The 25,721-nt window shown below is 43.6% G+C and overlaps 1 protein-coding gene across 3 annotated transcripts; it reads left to right on the top strand.

The window, feature by feature from the left end:
- Window positions 1–722: 722 nt before the first annotated feature.
- Window positions 723–25,168, top strand: LOC121878391. 3 transcript variants are annotated; one of them, XM_042384596.1, is made up of 3 exons: window positions 723–852; window positions 22,837–23,152; window positions 23,789–25,168. In XM_042384596.1, exons 1-3 carry the CDS (start codon window positions 747–749, stop codon window positions 25,026–25,028), a joined length of 1,662 nt encoding a protein of 553 aa, XP_042240530.1. In that variant the 5' UTR covers window positions 723–746; the 3' UTR covers window positions 25,029–25,168. The 3 variants fall into 3 exon arrangements, with proteins under 3 accessions (XP_042240530.1, XP_042240532.1, XP_042240531.1); XM_042384598.1 differs by lacking the exon at window positions 723–852 and adding an exon at window positions 1,635–1,805; XM_042384597.1 differs by lacking the exon at window positions 723–852 and adding an exon at window positions 9,369–9,668.
- The last annotated feature ends 553 nt before the right edge of the window (window positions 25,169–25,721 follow it).

Below are 25,721 nucleotides of genomic sequence, written 5' to 3'. Positions count from 1 at the left end.
TAGTCTTATTTCTTTATATGTAAGATTAGAGTACAGACACACATTAAACACATTAACGCTAACTTAACTTAATGCCACCTAACCTAACTTAAACTAACCTATCCCAACCTAACCTATCCCAACCTAACCTAAACTAGTCTAACCTAATGTACCCTAACCCAACCTAACGTAATGTAACTCTAACATAAGAATGGAGGAAACTGCAGCAGGCCTATTGGCCCATATTGGGCAGTCCCATTTACACCCAACCCCTATTGCTCATATATCCATCCAACCTGTAGACATGACACAAGATTACGTGGATGAAAGTTTTAGCATCATGAGCCAAGACGATCTTCCTAAAACACTAAATAATGGAGAAGAAAAATATTTCATAACTAACACTGAGATTCACCATTAGATTCACCCGTGCAACAAAAGGTTCTTTATGTCGTCTGTGTCAGTGATGGATTACTTCGACCTTCGTGAGGATAAAAGTTGTGTAATACTGTACTTCCATTGGCTGGCTGACTGACTGAGGAATAACATTTAATGGGGGAGGTGGGGAAGTGGTTCTTATCTAAGGTTCAACCATGGCAGTATAGTGTGTGTGTGTGTGTGTGTGTGTGTGTGTGTGTGTGTGTGTGTGTGTGTGTGTGTGTTTGTGTGTGTGTGTGTGTGTTTGTGTGTGTGTGTTCTGAGGTTCAAAGTTGGCATGCCACTGATTAGTATGCCCCCAGACACCCAAGCACGCACACTCTCTCTCCATGATGCAAGCAAGTGTACTCGTCTACGACTACGACACACTACTGCAGCAGTGTCACACAGTCTCTCCACCACATGACAGTGTACCGTATGATCCGCGGCGGTATAGTTAAGTCCAGTCTATTTTATGATGTGTAAATAAGGAAAACCTAACTTGTATCTCCTGTTCCATCGTTAATCTGAAACATGAATATAGTTTTAAGTATCTGACTCATCAACATCATCTGAAGCACTGTGGAGTCAAAACACATATTAAATAAACACTGAAACGAACCTAGGTGAAGTGAGTTATCTGACGGGAGTAGACAGGGAGAAGCACACAGACACGCTAGGTGGGTCCGGAAGTTGTGTAATACTGTACTACCTGTGACGAAGCCTTGATAGTGACGTGATTTCGAAATTCTTTGCTGTTATGTAAAATTTGCGCAGTTTTTTGGCTGAGCTCCAAGTGCAACACAATTCTTTCTTTTCATTGTTCAAATACTGTGACCATGAAATTATAAATGAATAAATATGCAATTTACTCACTTTAAGGAGTTAATTCTGCAGTTAATGATAGTAATAACGTAGGAGTTGTAAGTGTGGAGGTGGGAAGGGTAGGCATTACAGCTCACATTCAGGTCAGGCCGGACTCAATTATACAAGACCTGACATATTAAGCGGCCTTTATGTTAAGGTGAATTTTAACTCTGCGCTTCAACATGTAACGTCTTTAAGCTCATGTTTATCAAAGGATGTGTGAAAAACTGCATATGGGCCCACACCTGCTCTCTCTGTCGGTGGGTGAAGCAACACCTGGTCACCGTGACTGGGTAGTTCTGGCGGGGAGGTTCATATGCAATTTTAGATCTCTGCAAAAGTCAGGCAGAGCTTGGAATTGTGTCGACAGTCACGTAACAACGGTGAACAACGTCACACACGCCCAGTGCAGAACCAATCCACGCTCTGGTCCCCACATTTGTCGTTGAAGATTCCTCAGTGAGTGTTAACAGTAGGGACACCAAGAGAACGAACCGCAATGTTATTTTGGTGTAGAACCTCGGGAACCGCTTTCATTGGTGGTGAGTAAATATACACATTTGAACTCTTTAGGCTTTGTTATATGCTAAGCTACGCGGTACTGTATGTTATATTATGCTTTTTAATACGTTATAATACACAAATAAAATCCGGAGAAGGATATAAAGAAAACATATATGTAAACTTAAGAAAACAAGACGAAATATACTCAATTGGCAACGTCGCGATCATGTCAACAAAACCCAGGTATAGTCGGGGGAGGTGGAGGGAGACACCAGACAACCACATCTATAACGAGAACTTCAAGACTAAAAACATTCACTAAGAGTATTAACTATTACACAGACTTTCCACGTATAAGTCTTGCCTATTTGTGGATTTTTTTTTGTCTGTAATTAGTCTTTCGTGTTGTAAGAGAAAGTGGAGGACGTTAGAAATCAAAAGTGGATTAAACACCCTAATGAAAACCTAACCTAACCTAACCTGACCTAAACTTAACCTAACCTAAACCTAACCTAACCTCACATAACCTAACCTAAACCCCGAGTTAGGGTGTTTAACTATCAGGTGAAATAAGCTAAAAGGGAAAGGGGGTTAATTTTCAGGTGATATGCCAAAGCTAACAGACTCTAAAGCTAACAGACTAAGTTTTCGGTTGTGTTGATGAAATATGTAAATTGTGTTTGTGTAAGGGGGGAGAAAGTCACAGGGTGAATGTCAACTAACTCTCTTTTAGCTTTTACATAAGAGAAAGTAATTTGAGAGAAAGCGAACCATGTGTGCAAGTGATAATGTCAATACCACATGACGCTGCAAACATGGTCACAAAAACCACACCATAAACCACAAAAACAAACAAACAAGAAATAACAAAAAAAACAATAATAAATGACAATACAATACACTAAAATAACAAATTAAATATACAGACAAAACAATATTAAACAAACAAAGAAATTAACCCAGAAAAATATGAATATCATGTGTTAAAAAAAATATATATGTCTTTCTTCATCCTGCACCTACCACCACCACCACCACCACTACTACTACCTTCTATTGTCACTATCACCACCATCACCACCAGCCTCTCCTCCGTCACCATCCGTCAACTATCACTACCCTCCATCGCCACTATCAACACCACCCTACTGGCTCCACCCTCGCCACCCTTCGTCACTATCACCACCATCCTCCGTCATTATCTCCACCACCATCTCCACCACTATCACTCCCACCATCACCCTCTTCCCTCACCAGGTGGCTACAGGTGAGAACAAGACGTCGAATGTTTGACCATCTTCAGTAAAATAATGACGGGGCGTAAACTTATAACCTATTGAACGTAAAACTGTAAACTGTTCTTCTACAACTATAACCTAACCTAACCCAACGCTTTAGTACACCGCATGTTGTTGTGTTACTGTGTGTGTGTTGTAGTGTTACTGTGTGTGTTGTAGTGTTTCTCTGTGTTGTTGTGTTACTGTGTGTGTTGTAGTGTTACTGTGTGTGTTGTTGTGTTACTGTGTGTGTTGTAGTGTTTCTCTGTGTTGTTGTGTTACTGTGTGTGTTGTAGTGTTACTGTGTGTGTTGTTGTGTTTCTCTGTGTTGTTGTGTTACTGTGTGTGTTGTTGTGTTACTGTGTGTGTTGTTGTGTTACTGTGTGTGTTGTAGTGTTACTGTGTGTGTTGTAGTGTTACTGTGTGTGTTGTTGTGTTACTGTGTGTGTTGTAGTGTTTCTCTGTGTTGTTGTGTTACTGTGTGTGTGTGTGTGTTACTGTGTGTGTTGTTGTGTTACTGTGTGTGTTGTAGTGTTTCTCTGTGTTGTTGTGTTACTGTGTGTGTTGTAGTGTTACTGTGTGTGTTGTAGTGTTTCTCTGTGTTGTTGTGTTACTGTGTGTGTTGTAGTGTTACTGTGTGTGTTGTACTGTGTGTTCTCTGTGTTGTTGTGTGTACCGTGTGTGTTGTAGTGTTTCTGTTGTTGTGTTACTGTGTGTGCTGTGTGTAGTGTGTGTGTTGTGTTACTGTGTGTGTGTTGTGTTACTGTGTGTGTTGTAGTGTTACTGTGTGTGTTGTTGTGTTACTGTGTGTGTTGTAGTGTTTCTCTGTGTTGTTGTGTTACTGTGTGTGTTGTAGTGTTACTGTGTGTGTTGTAGTGTTTCTCTGTGTTGTTGTGTTACTGTGTGTGTTGTAGTGTTACTGTGTGTGTTGTTGTGTTTACTGTGTGTGTTGTAGTGTTTCTGTGTGTGTTGTAGTTTTTCTGTGTGTGTTGTAGTGTTACTGTGTGTGTTGTTGTACTGTGTGTGTTGTAGTGTTTCTCTGTGTGTGTTGTGTTGTTGTGTTACTGTGTGTGTTGTAGTGTTTCTCTGTGTTGTTGTGTTACTGTGTGTGTTGTAGTGTTACTGTGTGTGTTGTTGTGTTACTGTGTGTGTTGTAGTGTTACTGTGTGTGTTGTAGTGTTTCTCTGTGTTGTTGTGTTACTGTGTGTGTTGTAGTGTTACTGTGTGTGTTGTAGTGTTACTGTGTGTGTTGTAGTGTTTCTCTGTGTTGTTGTGTTACTGTGTGTGTTGTAGTGTTACTGTGTGTGTTGTAGTGTTTCTCTGTGTTGTTGTGTTACTGTGTGTGTTGTAGTGTTTCTCTGTGTTGATGTCGTTACTGTGTGTTGATGTCGTTACTATAATAATCAATAGTTTCAGAGACATATAATTCATGATTAAATTTTAAGGAATCTTTACGGATAAATTTGGTTTAAGAGTTAAGGGATCACCTGAAGATTAAACACCCTAGCAATATCCAAACCTAACCTAACTCACTAACTTCAACATAACCTAACGCTAAACTCTACTTAACCTAACACTAACCCAACCTAACTTAAACCACACAAGGTCAAATTAATGATGTTGTTACTTTTCAGGTGAACTAAGCTGGGTGGTGGTGTAGGGAGGGAGGTAGGAGGGGAGGCGGAGGCGGCGGCCGACCTTCAGCTAATCGGGGTTATATCGTCAACTAACATTAATAGTCTTGCCAGCCAGTTCAATGTATAAGGCCAGGTAACCCACAACACTAAGCTAGGCACCCCACAGTATTAAAGAACCGGTCTGGGAATTACACAAGACAACCTATAATTGTAAAAAATAAAAAAGATAACCCAGCCAGCAGTTCTTGGTCACGTCCACGGGCCCTTGGGAATGACCACCACGGCAACACCTGCACAGCACCCAGGGGTGTTTGCATTCAGTCCTTGCAACAGAAGGTTTACACACACACACGCACACACTTGAGATGTAAACTCCGGCAGGGTATTTACAGTACGCTCTCCTCTAACAGTTGCTAAATCACTGACGGTGGCAGCGCGGCGTCTCCCCTGGCAACAGTGAGGGTAGGGGGGAACTCTGTGTATTAGACGATTACATCCCACTTGGACGATTGTCTGTTTTATGTAATTTAACCTAATCTAATCTAAAGTAACCTAACCTAAACTAACCTAACCGCGATCATATTTCGATTTAGGCGCGAGATAGGTAAACATTGGTTAGGAAATAGCTTCAAACATAGGTTGGATACATATATGAGCGATAGGGGTGGGTGTAAACGGGACTGCCGAGTATGAGCCAATAGGCCCGCTGCAGTTTCCTCCATTCTTATGTTCTAAATTAACCTGACCCAAATTAACCTAACCTAACCATTTACCAAATAAAGTAAATATCGCATACAACAGACGATCGTTCGAGCTAGATTACACCGATTAGACACCCAGCTTATTTTACCTAATGATTAAACATCGTCATGCTACCTAGAGAGGGCATTAGGTTAGGTTAGGTTAGGTTAGTATGAGTGTGTTAAATCAACAGGTGAAATAGGCAAGGGGTGACTAATCTTCATTAGATGCGTCTTTATATTCAGGGTGAATTTGACTCTACCCAAAACAATAATAATACAGTAATACTACTACTACTACTACTAATACTACTAATACTACTACTACTAATAATAATAATACAATAATACAACAATAATAATAATAATAATAATCCTCCTTTCGCTTTCATCTCATACCAAATTGCCAATTACAAAAAAAAATCATGACAGCATATCCTCCCGAATGGCTAGTTAAATGGGGGGAGGGGTGACAAATAAACAAAAGAATATATAGAGTTGATGGGGGGAGGGAGGACTAGAGGGGGGGGGTGCGTGTAGGAGCGGCCACACAGTACATCAGTGCGATCATCCACACACCACCAATCAGATGAGAGTTGAGACGCCTCACCCTGCAGGATCCACTAGTCAAGTACCCCAGTTATCATACCTCACCGCCCGCCATACTTTTACTTACAAGGATAAAGTTGCTCTAATAACCTCCTATATTACTGTGGAATGTTGCTCACTACACGAGCAACTTCCTCTCCTCCCCCCTTTTTAACAGATGAAGATCTACAGGGGCGCACCCAGAAATTGAGTAGGGGGGTTTCCAGATTACTGAGAAGTCTGGCGAGCGTAGCGAGCCCTTTCAGCTGACCAATATTTGACGCCATTTGCACTGAATCTTAGGAAATAATCTGAGGTTGAAGATGGTGTAATTTAGCATCCCAATCCTTGTATATAGACTTATATTACAGGATAATAGAAGTCATATTTTTTTTAAATATTTTATTTACACAATTTTAAAATACATGAATTTACTGCACTAAATATAGAGTATATAATATGGTTATTACTGTACTGAATGTGTAACAATCATTAAGCATTTTAATACTTGTATATAATGACTAACTAACATTGAACACTAACAGAGCTCATACAATTTGCTTAACAGTTTTTGAACACCCGTAAAATACATTGCCTTTATTTTTCTGCAAGTACATTGGCAAATTTCATCTTCCTGAGATTTCTCTGTGCAAATGTGTCAATTACTTGGTTTATATCCACTGGTATATCTCGGTGCATGTGCAGTAATGTCAGGCCTGTCAGTCTCTCATTCTCCATTGTTGATCTGAGTGTTGTGTTTATTCGTTTCAGTCCACTGAAAGATCTTTCTGCAGAGCATGTCATTACTGGCAGGGTGCACAGGATAATGAGCAGGGTCCTCACGTTGGGGAACATGGAACTTGGTGTCTGGGAGAGGGTGGTGGTCAGTGTAGTTGGAAGACTGGTTGGGCCCGTTCTTTGGCTTTGTTTTCCCACCTGACACGCCAGGTATGTACCTCACTGCTGACGCTGCCAGGGGATGGCAAGTCTGCCCGGTAGAGGTCAGCCAGCTCCTGTATTCTTCTGTTTCTCTCTGCTGGTGTCACAGTTGCCAAGATGGATGGGATAATGCTGAGTCCCTGGATGGCTTCTGGTACAGGTGGGTGAACCTCTTCTCCAGCTGTGCCAGGAGATGATCTAGTAATGGAATGGCCACAGTTCTCTTGTAGTATTCAGCTGGTCCGTCAGCTGACATGTTGTCTCGGTGTTGTTGGCGTTTGCAGCGTCTGGGCATGGAAGGTGTGATACCTACGGCCTCACACAGCTGTTCTGCCTGACAAAACCATACAGTGTAGTGATCATCCATGTTGTTTCGGACGTCTTGTAGTGCTGCTTTAAGATAGTTAACTTCACTGCTGGCCTCAACTATGTCTTTAGCCTCTGCCTGAAGGCTAGTGGTCACACCTTTCAGGTACCCTAGTGCATTGTTGGTGATCACCAGGGACACAATGAAGCCTGTGCTGGTGATGGCGAGAAGCAGGGTCTGGGCATCAGTCAGTGAGACTGTGGACCAGATTGCAGGACCACCCTCCACAATCTTCTCCAAGCAGGCCACCACTGTGGGATGTAACTCCACAAAGCTTGCTAGGTGTCGCCAGGTCAGGTATTGGTTGGCCGCACCATCCAGTACCTGGAGGGGGAGGTTTCCGGGCAACCAGGAAACCTCCCCCTGTGTGCGCCACTAATCTATAAGGTGGGGGTAAAGTCAGGTCATAGTGTACCTGCCATGAACATGAAATGCTAGTGACAGGGGGGGAAGGAGGTTCAGGGGAAGGATACAGGGAGGATTGAAGTGAATTTTAGGAGGAGAGAACAGGTGCAGTGGCTAAACACCGCTTGCGTGAGGGAGTATAAGTTGGAGGCAGCAGCAACTCGCCCGGACGCGGCCAGGAGGCGGCAGGACAGAGTCAGGTTAGAGTCAGGTCAAGCGTCAGGTGCGTGTTGGGTTGGGCCATGGTTTCTCAGTGCTTGGTCGGCTTGATTGTGTGTATTGTTTTCTTGTGCAGAGGAGATGTCTTGGTATTCTTCTTAGCTTGATGTTGATTTTCTTCTAACTCTCCTCCTCTTCTTGCTCTCTTGAAGTGTCCATTCATTCGTGTTTGGGTCTTGTTGTTCGTCTTCCTCGCATGACCTGAACCAATTTTACCCATCCTTCCCCACACCCTCCTTCCCTACTCTGTACTCGGCTAGGTCTTGTGTTAGTCAGGGAATAGAAACTCACAATACTTATGTTTATTTTTCTATCAGGATCAACACGCCCATTCTTGTCGTGTCTGGTGAAGGAACACGTCTAGAGGAACCAAACAAACCACCTGAAGACTCTCCACCCCAGCTTACTTCACCTTCAGGAAGAGTAACTAACCTAACCTAGCTTCACCCACTCCCAAAATAGTATTAGCTGGGGGGTGGAGATCCTTCAGGCGATCCGTAACTTGTTCTCTTAGGTAGTGAAAGATGTTAATACACAGGCTGATATCAACAATGAGGGTGTGTAATATACTTTCCAGGTTGTTAAATTTTCAAATAAAAGTAAAAATGAAAAATATATATATTATGGATTTAGTTTATAATAAATAAGATAGAATACAACCTTTTTCTCACACGCACGAAGGAAGGTTAGAGGAAGGAAGGTGAGAGGTGGAGGTTGTTTATATATACAGTACATAACAACAACACTCCAGTACGCATTACCTCGTGACGTAATGACACTGATTAATTCTGAAGATGCAATCCCACTGTAGAGAGAGGAAGGGTGAAGTCGGGGAAGGTTCTGTGGCCTTGTAGCAGGGACACATAAGAACCCTTTTCCTACATCCTCCTAAATTTCTTCAATTTTCTAACTATTAACCCTGTTCCTCCCCCGTCTAATCTTATTTCACCCATTTGCATAACGGAGCGAGAGAGAGGGAGTGGTAGAGGAGCCATTAGTACGAAGGAGAGGGAGAGAAACGGGGGTGAGGGACGAAGGGAGAGGAGGGATAGATATGTATAGGGGAAGACTACCTTCAGAACCTCCACCCCAGCTTAAACGATTAACCATCCTTACGCACACCTAATCTAACCCAAATAGTATTAGGGGTGGTTAATCCTTAGGCGAAATAAGCTGGGGTAGTGATTCTTCAGGTGATCTGGTTATGTTAGGTAGGAGACAAGACGGAGTGGCGTAAGTGAAGTGGTGGGGGGGGCGTGAGGGATGGACGTAGGGAGATGGGGAGGAATAGAAGAGTGTAAAGGGAGGGCATTGGGAAGGGATGTCGAGGCGGGGCGCAAGGGAGGTATAAAGGCGTAGGGAGGGGGGGCAGAGTGAGTGGAAGGGGTAGGGGAAGGCAAACCTTGAGAAAACCTGAGCCCTGAGCACAGACACCTAGTCACCGTCCTCACTAAACAATGTCAGTTCCCGACAGACGCAGGTGCAGGAGGACGCGGTGTGTGCAGTGTTTTGATCCCGACTTACGAGTGAAAATAATAGCCATGAAGTTGCGGCGAAGGTGAACCTGTTTAGAAATACTACACGACACTCTGGTGGAAAGAAAAGTAAAAAAAAAAAAGGTTATAAAGTGTTAGTCTATTAAGTGGTTACGATATGGATACGACATTGGTGCGGGGATTCTTGTCCTCCGTATCATATCTACTGTCCAGAATTAAACAGCACACAGCAGGTAAGTCAGCCACGGGCAAGACGTTATACTTAGTGATAATTAAAGGTTTATTAGAGTGTGAGGTGGTGGAGGACTGGAGGGTAGTGGGTGAGGGTTAGAGCGACCTGAGACCCAGACTACGCTCGCTCCCTCCCTCCAGCCCTCCTACTAGTTATACCACTCACCACCACCCAGGTGAAAGTACCAACACCGCATGAATGAATTTATGTGTGTTGTTGGCCATGTGGACACACTGCCTGGTCTTAACCGCCGACACATGGAGCTATGGCTAGAACATGACGCCTGGCACTGGACGTGGGCATGAGACAGTGCCGTGTGAACAATACTAAATGGGGGTTAAACAAAGGACACTAAACAAAGCAGCAGCTGATACGAGGAAGTAGTGAGGACAGCTAGCTACAAGGTTGTAGAATGGGGGCTGGAGGCGACGTAGTGTATGTAACACCTGTCTCAGCAGTAAATACAGGTATACAGGTATGAATCAGTATATGAGGCCTCAGGTCACGCTGTGTTGTATCTCACCAGTAGGAGGAAATACTCACCTCCCTACCGAACACTCCACACACACACACACACAGCAACAAGCAAAGTTCATATACGAGGCAGCAGGAGAGGCAATGTATGGGGAGGAGAGAGGGGGGAGGGGGGGGGGTAACAACTAACAATCAGGATAGGTAACGCAGAGTCAAACTAGAAACCTTCCATATCAAGACAGGTTAAAGAAACTAAACTTGCATTCCCTAGAAAGACGAAGAGTGCGGGGAGATGTGATAGAAGTATTTAAGTGGGTGAAATGAATCAATAAAGGAGATATAGATAAAGTTCTTATAATATCCAAGCAGGATAGGACTCGGAGCAACGGATTTAAGTTGGATAAGTTTAGGAGGGAGATAGGAAGGAACTGGTTCACAAATAGGGTGGTGGACGAGTGGAAAGCAGGCCTATTGCAGGCTCCTTATTTTCTTATGTTCTTATGTAGTCAACGAAACAAATGTGTAAAGCATTAGCGAAAGTTAAAGATGGCGCTTGCCCTTCGTCTAATCACTCCACTGTAGATCACTCGTTACCAAACCATGACGCAACACAACACTGCAACCGCTCGAAAATTTAGCCGCAGAGAATAATAATACAAAAAATGAATTCGAATATTTCCTAGCTTAATGTCACCTAAGTATTATGACATAAACTACGCCACCTACCATCACAGGAACGCGATAATAACCAGGAAATTCGGGCAATAGAGAGAGAAAGTTGCTGTTTTTGTGCAATAGATGGCGTCATTCATGCGTGTTTACCTCATGCACGCTTCTACGTAAGAACTGGGTCTGACACCATCATTTGGCTGTACAGTAGTGTATTTGTTGTTTCAGTGTTTAGTCATGGTCGTTCATCATGAAACATAGCGGTGTGGTGTGGTGTCCCCCCCCCCCTTCCAGAGATGACTGAACCGGAGCCTGGTGGTTTTCTTGTACACATACATACAGTACATACATACATACACCTTCACACAAGCACACACGCATTCACACAAGCACGCACACATTCACACAAGCGCACACACCTTCACACAAGCACACACACACATTTACACAAGCACACACACATTCACACAAGCACACAGACATTCACACAAGCACACACACATTCACATAAGCGCACACACCTTCACACAAGCACGCACACCCTTCACACAAGCACACACACACATTTACACAAGCGCACACACCTTCACACAAGTACGCACACATTCACACAAGCGCACACACCTTCACACAAGCACACACACACACACATTTACACAAGCACACACATTCACACACACATTCACACAAGCACACACACATTCACACAAGCGCACACACCTTCACACAAGCACGCACACTTCACAGAAGCACACACACATTTACACAAGCGCACACACCTTCACAGAAGCACACACACACATTTACACAAGCGCACACACCTTCACACACCTTCACACAAGCACACACACATTCACACAAGCACACTCGTGCGCACGCACACACACACTAATATAGGTTCAGGGAAATGTAAAAAACGTATCTACTTGAGAAAGGATTTGTATTACCAGCCTTTTGTAACCTTTGTAGTTTACAGGTTACCTCCCACAAATCACAAACTGAGCTTTTATTGGACTACTGAACCCTAAGCAGCTCTCTGGTAGGGATGGCGTCTTCGGTACATTAATATAAGCGTTGATATCACTTGAGAGTCACCACTGAGTCACCCGTATCTGCTGTGGTTAGTTGGCGAAGCTGTCGTAATTTACCCAACTTCCTCTCTTCTACCATCTCTCCAACACTCCCTCCTCACCCCCCAACACTACCTCCTCCCACCACACGCCCCCCAACACCACTCCCCTCTCTCTCTTCGCGAGTCGTGTGAGAGGATTGCTAAATAACGTACTCACAAAGAATGCAATTAACTGGGGCCCATTGCCTCGTTAGCTATATAAAGACCCTCCTCAACTCCCCCTCTCTCTCTCCCTCCCTCTCCCCTTCTTCTCTCTTCTCTTCCTCTCCCCCTACCTCTCTTCTCTTCCTTTCCCCCTCCCTCTCTTCTCTTCCTCTCCCCCTCCCTTTTCTTTCTCCCTTTCTCCTCCTCCTCCTCCTGGTCAAATCGTCAAAATTTTCACCCAGGCCTTTGTATGGTAGGGAGGAGAGGCCCCGATAACCACGTTGCATTTTCCCCTTAACTGGCATCAAAGGTAACATCCTTAAATGGATTAGGGCGTGGTTACAGGACAGGAAACAGGGAGTGAGCATTAACGGCACTAAGTCCCATTGGAGCAACGTCACTAGTGGAGCTCCCAAAGGCTCAGTACTTGGACCATTATTATTTATTATATACATAAACGACATAGATATCGGCATAGACAGCAACATAAGTACATTTGCTGATGACACTAAAATAGGACGTGTAATTAAATCTGACGAGGACTCAGCAAAACTACAGGAAGATCTAAACAAATTTTTCGAATGGTCTGAAAAATGGCAGATGAAATTCAACCTGGGCAAATGTAAAGTACTCAGTATAGGAGATGTAAACAGGGAAACCAGATACCAGATGAACAACGATGCCATAGAGAAATCCGACTGCGAGAGAGATTTAGGAGTAATGATAAGTAGGAACCTTAAGCAAAGTAAACAATGTGTTTTTGCTTGTAACAAGGCTAAGAAAGTACTTGGGTTCATACAAAGGAGTGTTAGTTACAAGACTAGCGAGGTCATCCGAAAACTGTATCTTGCGCTTGTGAGACCACACCTGGATTACGCAGTTCAATTCTGGTCACTGTATTACAGAATGGATATAGAATCCTTGGAAAGAATCCAGAGGAGAATGACAAGACTAATCCCGGGCATTAGGAGCCTTGAGTATAGAGACAGGTTAAAACATCTTAATTTGCACTCCCTCGAGAGACGTAGAGCGAGGGGCGACCTGATAGAGGTGTATAAGTGGAAGTCAGGGCTAAACAAAGGGGACATTACAAAGGTACTCAAACTATCCAACCAGGAGCGAACTCGTAACAATGGTTTTAAATTAGACAAATTTAGATTTAGGCGTGAAATAGGTAAACACTGGTTTGGAAACAGAGTAGTGGATGAATGGAACAAGTTACCAAATATCATCATTAACTCGAATACGCTGAATAGCTTCAAACATAGGTTGGATGCTTATATGAGCAATAGGGGTTGGGTGTAAACGGGACTGCCCAGTATGGGCCAATAAGCCCGCTGCAGTTTCCTCCATTCTTATGTTCTTATGTGAGATCACCTTGGGAATATGTCTAGTCACCGTTAGCCAGCACTACAGGCGCCTTACAAGTGTTGAAGAGCAAGTGTGACGAGCTTCTTGAGACTTAAGTGTGTTCTGAAGGTCAGTCTATGCATTAGTTATGTTGTTCAGCTTTGCTGCGCAGTTGGCAATGTCCTTCAAGCATTGCCTACCTTGTGCGGGATATTTACGTTTTGTTGTCAAGAGGAGACACTCCATACAACACCATGCTAAGTAGACTACCTCGTACAACACCATGTTAAGTAGACTACCTCGTACAACACCGAGTTAAGTAGACCACCTCGTACAACACCGAGTTAAGTAGACCACTTCATACAACACCGAGTTAAGTAGAACCACTTCATACAACACCGAGTTAAGTAGACCACTTCATACAACACCGAGTTAAGTAGACCACCTCGTACAACACCGAGTTAAGTAGACCACTTCGTACAACACCATGTTAAGTAGACCACCTCGTACAACACCGAGTTAAGTAGACCACCTCGTACAACACCGAGTTAAGTAGACCACTTCATACAACACCGAGTTAAGTAGACCACTTCATACAACACCGAGTTAAGTAGACCACTTCATACAACACCGAGTTAAGTAGACCACCTCGTACAACACCGAGTTAAGTAGACCACCTCGTACAACACCGAGTTAAGTAGACCACCTCGTACAACACCGAGTTAAGTAGACCACTTCGTACAACACCGATGTTAAGTAGACCACCTCGTACAACACCGAGTTAAGTAGACCACCTCGTACAACACCGAGTTAAGTAGACCACTTCATACAACACCGAGTTAAGTAGACCACCTCGTACAACACCGAGTTAAGTAGACCACTTCATACAACACCGAGTTAAGTAGACCACCTCGTACAACACCGAGTTAAGTAGACCACCTCGTACAACACCGAGTTAAGTAGACCACCTCGTACAACACCGAGTTAAGTAGACCACTTCATACAACACCGAGTTAAGTAGACCACCTCGTACAACACCGAGTTAAGTAGACCACTTCATACAACACCGAGTTAAGTAGACCACCTCGTACAACACCATGTTAAGTAGACCACCTCGTACCAACACCGAGTTACCATCATACAACGAGTTAAGTAGACCACCTCGTACAACACCGAGTTAAGTAGACCACTTCTACAACACCGAGTTAAGTAGACCACCTCGTACAACACCGAGTTAAGTAGACCACCTCGTACAACACCGAGTTAAGTAGACCACTTCATACAACACCGAGTTAAGTAGACCACTTCATACAACACCGAGTTAAGTAGACCACTTCATACAACACCGAGTTAAGTAGACCACCTCGTACAACACCGAGTTAAGTAGACCACCTCGTACAACACCGAGTTAAGTAGACCACCTCGTACAACACTGAGTTAAGTAGACCACCTCGTACAACACCATGTTAAGTAGACCACCTCGTACAACACTGAGTTAAGTAGACCACCTCGTACAACACTGAGTTTAGTAGACCACCTCGTACAACACTGAGTTAAGTAGACCACTTCATACAACACCGAGTTAAGTAGACCACCTCGTACAACACTGAGTTAAGTAGACCACCTCGTACAACACTGAGTTAAGTAGACCACCTCGTACAACACTGAGTTAAGTAGACCACCTCGTACAACACCGAGTTAATGACCACTTCATACAACACCGAGTTAAGTAGACCACCTCGTACAACACCGAGTTAAGTAGACCACTTCATACAACACCGAGTTAAGTAGACCACCTCGTACAACACAATGTTAAGTAGACCACCTCGTACAACACTGAGTTAAGTAGACCACCTCGTACACACTGAGTTAAGTAGACCACCTCGTACAACACCATGTTAAGTAGACCACCTCGTACAACACTGAGTTAAGTAGACCACCTCGTACAACACCGAGTTAAGAGACCACTTCATACAACACCGAGTTAAGTAGACCACCTCGTACAACACCATGTTAAGTAGACCACCTCGTACAACACTGAGTTAAGTAGACCACAAGTTACCACCTTGTACAACACCATGCACCACCTCGTACAACACTGAGTTAAGTAGACCACCTCGTACAACACTGAGTTTAGTAGACCTCGTACAACACTGAGTTAAGTAGACCACCTCGTACAACACCATGTTAAGTAGACCATCTCGTACAACACCATGTTAAGTAGACTACCTCGTACCATGTTAAGTAGACCACCTCGTACAACACCATGTTTAGTAGACCACCTCGTACAACACCGGTTAAGTAGACCACCTCGTACAACACTGCATGTTAAGTAGACTACCACGTACAACACCATGCTAAGTAACCACTATACAACACCGAGTTAAGTTAGACCACCTCGTACAACACCGAGTTAGAACCACCTCGTACAACACCATGTTAAGTAGACCACCTCGTACAACACCGCCACCTCGTACAACACCATGTTAAGTAGACCACCTCGTACAACACCGAGTTAAGTAGACCACCTCGTACAACACCGAGTTAAGTAGACCACCTCGTACAACACCATGCTAAGTAGACCACCTCGTACAACACCAGTTAAGTAGACCACCTCGTACAACACCGAGAGTTAAGTAGACCACCTCGTACAACACCGGTTAAGTAGACCACCTCGTACAACACCGAGTTAAGTAGACCACCTCGTACAACACCGAGTTAAAGTTAAACCACCTCGTACAACGCACTGAGTTAAGTAGACCACCTCGTACAACACCGAGTTAAGTAGACCACCTCGTACAACACCGAGTTAAGTAGACCACCTCGTACAACACCGAGTTAAGTAGACCACCTCGTACAACACCATGTTAAGTAGACCACCTCGTACAACACCATGTTAAGTAGACCACCTCGTACAACACCGAGTTAAGTAGACCACCTCGTACAACACCGAGTTAAGTAGACCACCTCGTACAACACCATACTAAGTAGACCACCTCGTACAACACCGAGTTAAGTAGACCACCTCGTACAACACCGAGTTAAGTAGACCACCTCGTACAACACCGAGTTAAGTAGACCACCTCGTACAACACCGAGTTAAGTAGACCACCTCGTACAACACCATGTTAAGTAGACCACCTCGTACAACACCGAGTTAAGTAGACCACCTCGTACAACACCGAGTTAAGTAGACCACTTCATACAACACGAACGCAATCACACACTCCCAAAAAGACCTTGAAATAGTGATGTCTTATCCACCAAATCGGTCCAATTCGTACCACAAAGAGTATAACGTTTTTATACCTGAGAACACACATCATGCGACTCCCATCTACATCAATATTGTAATGTATACAATATTTGATCTAATCCTTTTCTGTTAGTTTCCAGAGCAACTTAACGAGCAGAACTGGACGCTATTTTATCTCTTAATCAATTTATTTACGTTTTTCTGGTCACTTTCATTGTTAATTTGGATGTCATGTTTGACTTACTGACACAAGTAATGATTTACCATCGACGAACAGCTACAATGAAGGGGAGTTATGTCGAGTGGGAGGAGAAGACAGGTGGAGTGGGAGGAGAAGACAGGTGGAGAAGGTGGAGTTAGGGGAGGAGGAGACAGGTGTAGGAGGGGGAAGACAGGTGTAGGAGGAGGAGACAGATGTAGGAGTAGCAATTAAGTGAAGGAAGCGAAGCAAACTTTACTCCTCCCCCCCCCCCACAATGTAGAATTAGGCTGTTTATTGGTCAATCTTCAGGTGAATTAAGTTAGGGTGTCTAATCTGCGTGAAATAAACATCATTACGAGCTGGAACTTCAAGGTTTGGGATTGAACCGTCTTATTACGTATAACAATTGGCATCATCATCATCATCATCATCTCCCTCCCCGCCTATCAGTACCACCGTCATGTAAGGTGGGACTTGACTCACAATTATTCCCCAACACAACTTTAAGAATATTAATGTCTAATTGAGGAATAATCACTGAATATTAAGTGTTTTATTTACTTTTTTTTCATTTAGATTATTATTATTTTTATTATTATTAGTGTTTTTCAATCAATCAGAATGCCGTCATCATATCTGAGGGTTGGCTACGACAGTCCTCCGCTCTCAACGTTCTGGAGCTGTTCTTACTAATCCTCCAAGAATTTGTATCTCTCTGTGGACCCAGTTTATAATTTCTTCCATTCATCCATCCCTGTTTCTCCCTTCCCATGGACCCCAATTCACCCATTAGTATTTGTTATTAATCCCTCATCCCTAATTATATGACCAAAGTATCTCATATTTTTTTTTCCGTAAATTTCAAGTACCTGTATTTACCATGAAGTTTTTGCTAATCTTATTACTTCTTCATTTCTTTTCCCGTCAGTGTAACTTATTCTTAGCCTTCGCCTATAACACCACATTTCAAAGACCTCTAAACTCTTCCTGGTGTCTGCCGCTAGTGTCCATACTTCTGACCCATACATCAGTCCTGACCATAAAATAGCCTTTCACCAGCCTTAGTATACTATTATATTATGCCTATATATTCCTAGTACATGTAGTCTATTATTAATACAGCACAGTATTACTATTATATTAATCATTATTGTATTATCATCATCATCATCATCATCATCATCATCACACACGTATCCAGAAGACTAAGCAAAGATAGTGAGGCAGACAGCACCCACACGACGAAGGGTGTCCACGAGGCACTGAACATACGAGGGTGGTGGTTGTGAGGAGCAAGCCAGAGCAACACAGTGGATATGGCAGTCAACACATAACACTGAACAACAGAAGGAGAACTAGAGTAGTGGCTGAATATATATATCTAAACATAACCCTAACCTAAACATAACCCTAACTTAAACCTAACCTAAACCTAACATCCCAGACCTCTATGGAAACTGCACTGCGTCATATTCACCAGAGAGAAAAACAAAAACATTATGTGTGTGTGTGTGTGTGTGTGTGTGTGTGTGTTATAGTCTTAGGAAACACGTGTGGTAACTTCTCAAGGAGTGAGAGGGAGGAGGAGGAGAGGTAAGGACGCCAAGCTATTCACCACCGACAATCACCTTATAATAAAATAAATACCACTACCTTAATACCTCACTACCGTTACTCAAGGTCTCAGTCTCCCCCTCATTCATTGACGGAAATGAGATAATGATTTTTTTTTACCAGAGTACATAATGAGAGAGAGAGAGAGATAGACAGACAGAGAAAGACAGACAGAGAGAGAAAGGTAGACAGATAGAGAGAGAGAGGCAAACGGAGAGAGAGAGGAAAGCCAGACATAGAGAGAGAAAGGTGGAGAGTCATTAAAACACAACGTCTAGCATCGTCTGGCTTTCTTTCATAACGTTTGTCTGGGTTAATTTATTGAGAAAGTGTAAGAGTATGTTATGATGTATTACAGCGCTTTAACAACTCCGGTAAGGACTTGTAAAGGGTCGTTGAGGTTATAATTGTACAAAAACCACAACTGCCACCGTACAAAAACCCCACATCACAACTACAACTACGAAACTCACAACATCTGGTATTGTATATAAAGACATCAATATTAATTCATAGGTGTTGACAACAGGGAATATAGGACAAGTACTCACGGGACAAACCCAACGTGATCTAACATGATGTGGTCTAAATAGTGCGACATTTAACCTTCAGTACACCTAACGTTAATGTCGTGACATTTAACCTCGCCTTAAGTTAATATCGTGACATTTAACCTAGCTTAACGTTAATATATTGTCAGCTCTAACCCAGCCAGTGAGTTTCTGTCCTTGTACCGTTCCAAGCGACCTTCGCCCCTGATGAATGTGACTGAATTTACAAGGAAGAAACTGCCTCTTTATATTTTCACCTCGCTGTTCTTGTTAGATTTTTTTTAAGGTTTGACGTGACAAATTGAAAGCTGTCATCAGTAAGGTCGGTTAAATGCAAAAGGTTACTGCCGCTTGTTTTTTGTTTCATGACACGAATGCTGACCTTCGGGCTGCTCAACTTTTTCAATAAACCGCTACTTATTATTACACATGGAGACACCGGGTGGTGTGGTGTTCACTTAGTGTAGTAATTCGTCCGTCAGTGTTAACACGTGGTCATGGAGACACTGTGTGGTGTGTGTGGTGTTACAGTACTTCATTCTCTGCTAAGCAGTGTTGTGTTATCTTATGGTCAGGTGTAAAGCCGACCCACTGTTGTTCCCAGGGTGGACTGATTAACACCGTCTGGCCAGATGATGGTTCCCAGGGGTGCTTATCTCACTGGTGGGTCACGGCTCTCGCTGGTACTGTCTAGTGCTGATGGTGTGTGTGTGTGTGTGTGTGTGTGTGTGTGTGTGTGTGTAAATAATAATAATAATAATAATTAACGGTTTATTGAAAAAGTCGGCAGCCCGAAGGCTGAAAATGTACATTGGACAAAAATTACTTATTACATACAAAGACATGGGGTGGGTGGGTGGGTCGTTTAACAAAAGCTTTCATTACCGAAAGAAGAAGGAACATGAATTGAACATACAAATTATTATAGTTTACAGTTGATGGCCCGGGCCTGGACTGGTCATGGGGTGTGTGTGTGTGTGTGTGTGTGTGTGTGTGTGTGTGTGTGTGTGTGTGTGTGTGTGTGTGTGTGTGTCCTTGGCTCATCAGTAGTTCCAATTTTAAAAGTCACATTAGCTGTTATTGGAACCTGTGTGTCTATCGGACTTGATAAAAAAAATCATTGTGCAACATCTTCAGACATCAATGTATATCAGTGAAATATATAGGAAATTGAAGTACAGCTCAGTTTTCACTAACCCAGAGGTTAGGGCTTGAATGGTTCCCAAATAGACGTTAGGGCGCCAGGCTCAGGGTGACGTTATAGCTGAGCACGTTGGCGCCCGAGTTTTCAAGAGAAAAATAAACTTGACCAAGACACTCCCCTCTCCCCCCAAAAAAGCCTTTACACATACTGTACCGACAACCGACAATAAATCGAGAAAAACAGTGGTTATGAAGTTGATCTTTTGAGTGTAGTTGTGGTACTGAATGTTTTCATGATGTAGCTACACGCCAGTTCAGCAGGAGACGTCTATGTTACACTATAGACACAGCTCACACGGGAAGACAGTGAACCTGGTTTGAGGATGATACTTTAACTGTATTGTTTTGTTAATGTGGAAGACAATGGCCGGACATACCAGAGACGTCACATGATGCACACTACCGGACGAGTGAGTTGTTATATCTGACGTTAGGTTAGGTTGAGGTAGGTCGCATGAAGGCACGTGACAGGTGGACTAGAGGTGGACCACTAAATGGGAAAGGTGGGAGAGGAAGTAGGGGAGGGGGCCCCACTAAATGGATCAGTTGGGATGGGACAGGAAGTGGAACAGTAAATGGGAAAGGTGAACCAGCAAACAGGGAACGGGTAGAACCTGTTGTGGGAATAGGACAAGAATTTCCCCAGGCGGATGTTTCATTTCAACGCCACTCACACACTCCTTCCTGTACCCACACACATCATACTGCACCTAGACACGTTATCCTGTACCCACACACGATATCCTGTGCCCACACACTTTCCTGTACCCACACACGCTATCCTGTACCCACACACGCTATCTTGTACCCACACACGCTCTCCTGTACCCACACACGCTTTCTTGTACCCACACACGCTATATTGTACCCACACACATCATACTGTACCCACACACGCTCTCCTGTACCCACACACGCTTTCTTGTACCCACACACGCTATATTGTACCCACACACATCATACTGTACCCACACACGCTCTCCTGTACCCACACACGCTATATTGTACCCACACACATCATACTGTACCCACACACACCACCCTATTCTAGGTTTAGGGATTATTATTTTTGTTGTTCCTTCCAATCCTGTCTATAAGGCGGCATACTGTGTGTGTGTTCGTCTCTCACCAGTTCCTACCTAAATGACCTCACCAGCTCAGAGGTCCAGTTTCCTTTGGGTTTGCTTAGGTTAGCATTAGGTCAGCATTAGGCTAGGTCAGCTTCTCCACCAACAGCCACCAATAATACCAACACCTGTCTAGTTGTTGACCTCGACCTAAGTAAAGCTGACTGTCCTGGCCTGCCACCTCCTGTAGCTATACCTTACCATAGTTACCTTGGCTTCCATTCCACCAACTCACTACCTGCTTCCCTCCCTCTCTCCCTCACACAACTTCCGTACCACCATCAACCTCTCCCTCCCTCCCTCTACCACCGTCCACACCACATATGAGAGGTTCTCCGGGCCACAACTAGACAAATGACAAAGCAACACACATTGATCACAAACACACCAGAAACATATCCTCTTCTACACAGGTCTCCCCAAACAACAATAAACCATCTATAAATTCCTTAAACTGACTTAAAAACATTCATCTTGATAAAAACGGTGAGGGAAGTTACCTTTTCAGTCAAGTCGATAATCCCTGGTGATGTGTCGACCAAAAGGGAGGGAGGGAGGGAGGGGGCATCTTATTTCCCACGATAAACCATCACTTCTGGTTACGACTTCATCCTTGTATGGTTCTGTTCCTTGTGTTCACTGCAGTCTGGTAGCTTGGTAGACAATTATTTCATTTAGCTAGTTTAATTTTTGCTGTTAAGATTCTTCGGCATTGAAAATTGATGAGTGTTATCTCTTCAACGCGTGATAGTGGTTGTTTCCAATGGGTGATGAATGTTTGCAGAGGGTGAGTAAAGCATTTTCATGACTGGCACATCCTGCTTTATATATTACCCGCAAGAAGTTAAAGGTATTAGTGATGTATGTATGACTTGATTCACGAGTACATTTAAAGACATCCATGTGAGTCTTGCTTCATGATACACTTTAAGATATTAATGATATATGGGAGAGTCTTGTTTCATGAGTCAATACATGAGTGAAAAATATGAGCCTTGCTTCACGAATCACTAAAATAAACCAACTCTTCCATTACATCACAGTAAGTATATAGATTTAAAGGTCAAGTCTTTAGTAAGGTCAAACCACACCCCTAATGTTCACATACACTTTAAATAACATATACTGTAAATATTAACACACACACACACACACACACACACACACACACACACACACACACACCTGTGACGAAGATCAATAGATTGGTTCCGCATGTGCGTAGACAATATACACAGTGTATAAAATGTACCGAGTTAGATTTAATCTTCGGACAAAACCGCGACACGACTTTTCTCTTTGATTGTACATAGGCAATGCAAGTATACAAACAATTTACATACAGTACTGGTATACAAAATGGCAAACAGTAAGATTAGCTTAAAAAATGTCACTATAAGCTTGTAACCATAGATTAGACTTATATAACTCCAGTTGTGTGTTTCAGGTGTGGAGAGTGAACCGCCAACACACACATCCCTGCACGATGACCCTTGCTACACCACAACCACCACCACCACCCAACAACTCTTCCCTCGCTCCTCCTCCTCACCATCGAGAGTGGCGCCCTGTACTCCTAAGGCTGCTGCCCCCTGCCACGATGCCCGAGAGCCCAGGTGGGTCAGGCCCCTTGGGTACTGTGAGAAGCTAATGACCTCTGCACATCGTTTTGGCTGCATGACCACCGTCTATGCCCTCTGGCTGGACGCAAGACAAACCATCGACTTCGACGTCATCAAACACGCCACCACCATAATGTACAGGTTGGTAGGAAAGTATATATAAATACCTTTTATACTAATTAAGTGAAAAGTTTAATATACAGTGGCCAGGTAATATGGAAATTTGACCATAGCTATAATCAAGATGTTTTCAGTAAGCATCTAAAGGAGTCAACATGTTCAAGAATATATCCCTGACAGGTCAGTTTTCAAAGGTGTATTATTGTTACTTTTTGACAGGGTGCAACCAAACTTTTATATTTGAAAATGTATAAACGTGTGACAAACAAATAAAAATAATAAAAGCTCAAATTTTCTTACAAATAATATAATATACTCAAAATACATGAATTGGCATCAGTTTGTTGATGTTGGTGATGTGGCAATATCACTCCCGCCCAACTAAACTCTTGTTTCACTAATTTGGGAACCTGTGTGTGTGTAACAAACGGGGGTTCAATGCTGGATTGTCACTCATTTATAGGCCCATAAACACACTATATAAAGTCATGTTTAAACACACACACACACACATCCCATAAAACAGTATTGTGCCAACTTTGAACCCCTGATATCACACACTATTGCGACCAAACATACATACACACAAAAAAAACGAGAAGGAAACATGCTATAGGTACCAATGTTAATATAGTGATGTATTTGTGTGTATTACAGGAAGATGCCCCACTTGCGGGTGGTGTTGGGTCGTCACCAGGGGAAGCTGTGGTGGCGGGAGATGGAGGTGCCGCTGGTGGACGTGAAGGAGCTCGTCACCGACGACGTGGTCACCACTCTCGAGGCACTACTCCGCCGCCGCTATTGCATGGAGGAAGGACCACTCTGGTTCGTGCGTTTCGTGTCTCTCAACCTAGATGGAGAGTGTACTCGAGACAGGAACCACAACGAAAAATACAAATATGCGTGTATCTTCGGCTTTCATCACAACGTGAGTGACGGAACTACAAACATGAAATTCTGTAAGGTGTTCCTCCAGGTGCTTAACGACTTGCTTCAGGGAAAAGACATTGACATATGTGAGGAAGGAACATTTGCAGAACCGCTGCATGACAGAATAGCCGACATGGCCACCTCCCAGTGGTCATTATTCACACTATTCCTTAGTCGGTTTTATAAAGGAGTCCTCAGCTACGGAGCCTATATTAGTAACTTCACGAGGCTCTTCCAGATGCCCGCCCACAATGATGCAGCGACGCGTGTGTTGCAATACGAGTTAGACGATATTACTTCTAAGAAGTTGTACCTCCGGTGCAAGATGGAAGGAGTCACATTAAACTCGGCCTTCACAGCTGCCGCCAACCTCGCACTCTACCGAATGATGTCGTCTAAGAGCGACTCCCTCGATATCACGGATATAAACTGTGTACAAGCCATAAACATGAGACGCTACTGGCCTAAACAGTTACAACCAAACACATTTGGGTGCCATATATCCACGTTAGACGTGGGATTCCGAACTGAACGAAGAAACCTGGAAGAGTTCTGGGAGTACAGCAGACAGGTTCACTCTGATCTCGCTCACCACCTCACCACAACACAACGGGCTCTCTCTGTACAACCCATCAGCGAGCGACTCAAACTGGTAATCGGCAGTAACTTCTGGCTGGATCAGGTAGGTCTGCCCTCCACTAACGACAACCACTACTGCGTCACCAACATGGGCAACCTTAACAGTACCTTTCCTGGCACTGGAGAGGAGGTAGAGGTGTCCAAAGTGCTGCGCTCTGTGTCCTGCCACTTTATGCCCACACTCTGTCAACACACAGTGCAGACCTTCCGGGGCCGCTTCTGCTACTCCCTCGACTACTACACCCAAAAAATGAAGCGGGAAACAGCTTCCCAATATGCGCAGGATATCATCGACACCCTCATCTCGTCCATCCACACACCTAACTGACCATAGCCTGGAACAACATACTATGACCAAAGGGCAGTTCCCACACTTGGGGATTTCATTACTACCTATATGTACAAATGTGTTTTGTTACTCTCACACACTGTGAGTATACTTGCCAGTATTAAACTGCATGACGTGAATGCTTGGGTTTGTGTTTCCCATTTGAATACCACAAGACGCATTAGTCAATTTTGCTTCATTCACTATGGTAAGTGTTGAGGGCATCTAGCACCAAGTGTATAACCTAATTACATGGTTAACCTAAGACTTGTATAACACTTGATGGGCTTGACTCTTCCATTGGTGGATCTTAATCAATAAATACTCTACCTGTGTGTGATGAACATTCCCCCTGAAGAGTAGAATGTCACCATCCTTGAGTGAACAACCCCAGCATGGCGCCTCACTCATATTAACTGTGATAACTGTGCACAATAAACTCTCCCACACTCTTTTTGTTAGTCTTTGTGATGATAATCCTTTTGGGATCACCTGAAGAATCGTCACCCCAGAATTTGGCAGGGTGACAATTCTTCAGGTGGAGTCAGGACCCTCCACGGTGGTTCAGGCCGAACCTAACCTCATCTAACCTAACCTCACGTAACCTATCCTAAACATTGTAATATGCATCGTGTATTTTGGAATATTGAGTAAAGTATTTTTTATTTAGTAGTGTGTATTATGGGGCGGACA

Source organism: Homarus americanus, unplaced genomic scaffold (assembly GCF_018991925.1).
Source record: "Homarus americanus isolate GMGI-L3 unplaced genomic scaffold, GMGI_Hamer_2.0 scaffold41027, whole genome shotgun sequence".
NCBI classification, from domain to species: domain Eukaryota; kingdom Metazoa; phylum Arthropoda; class Malacostraca; order Decapoda; family Nephropidae; genus Homarus; species Homarus americanus.
Note: the sequence above shows the minus strand (reverse complement) of the source record. Positions and strands in the feature narration are given on the sequence as shown.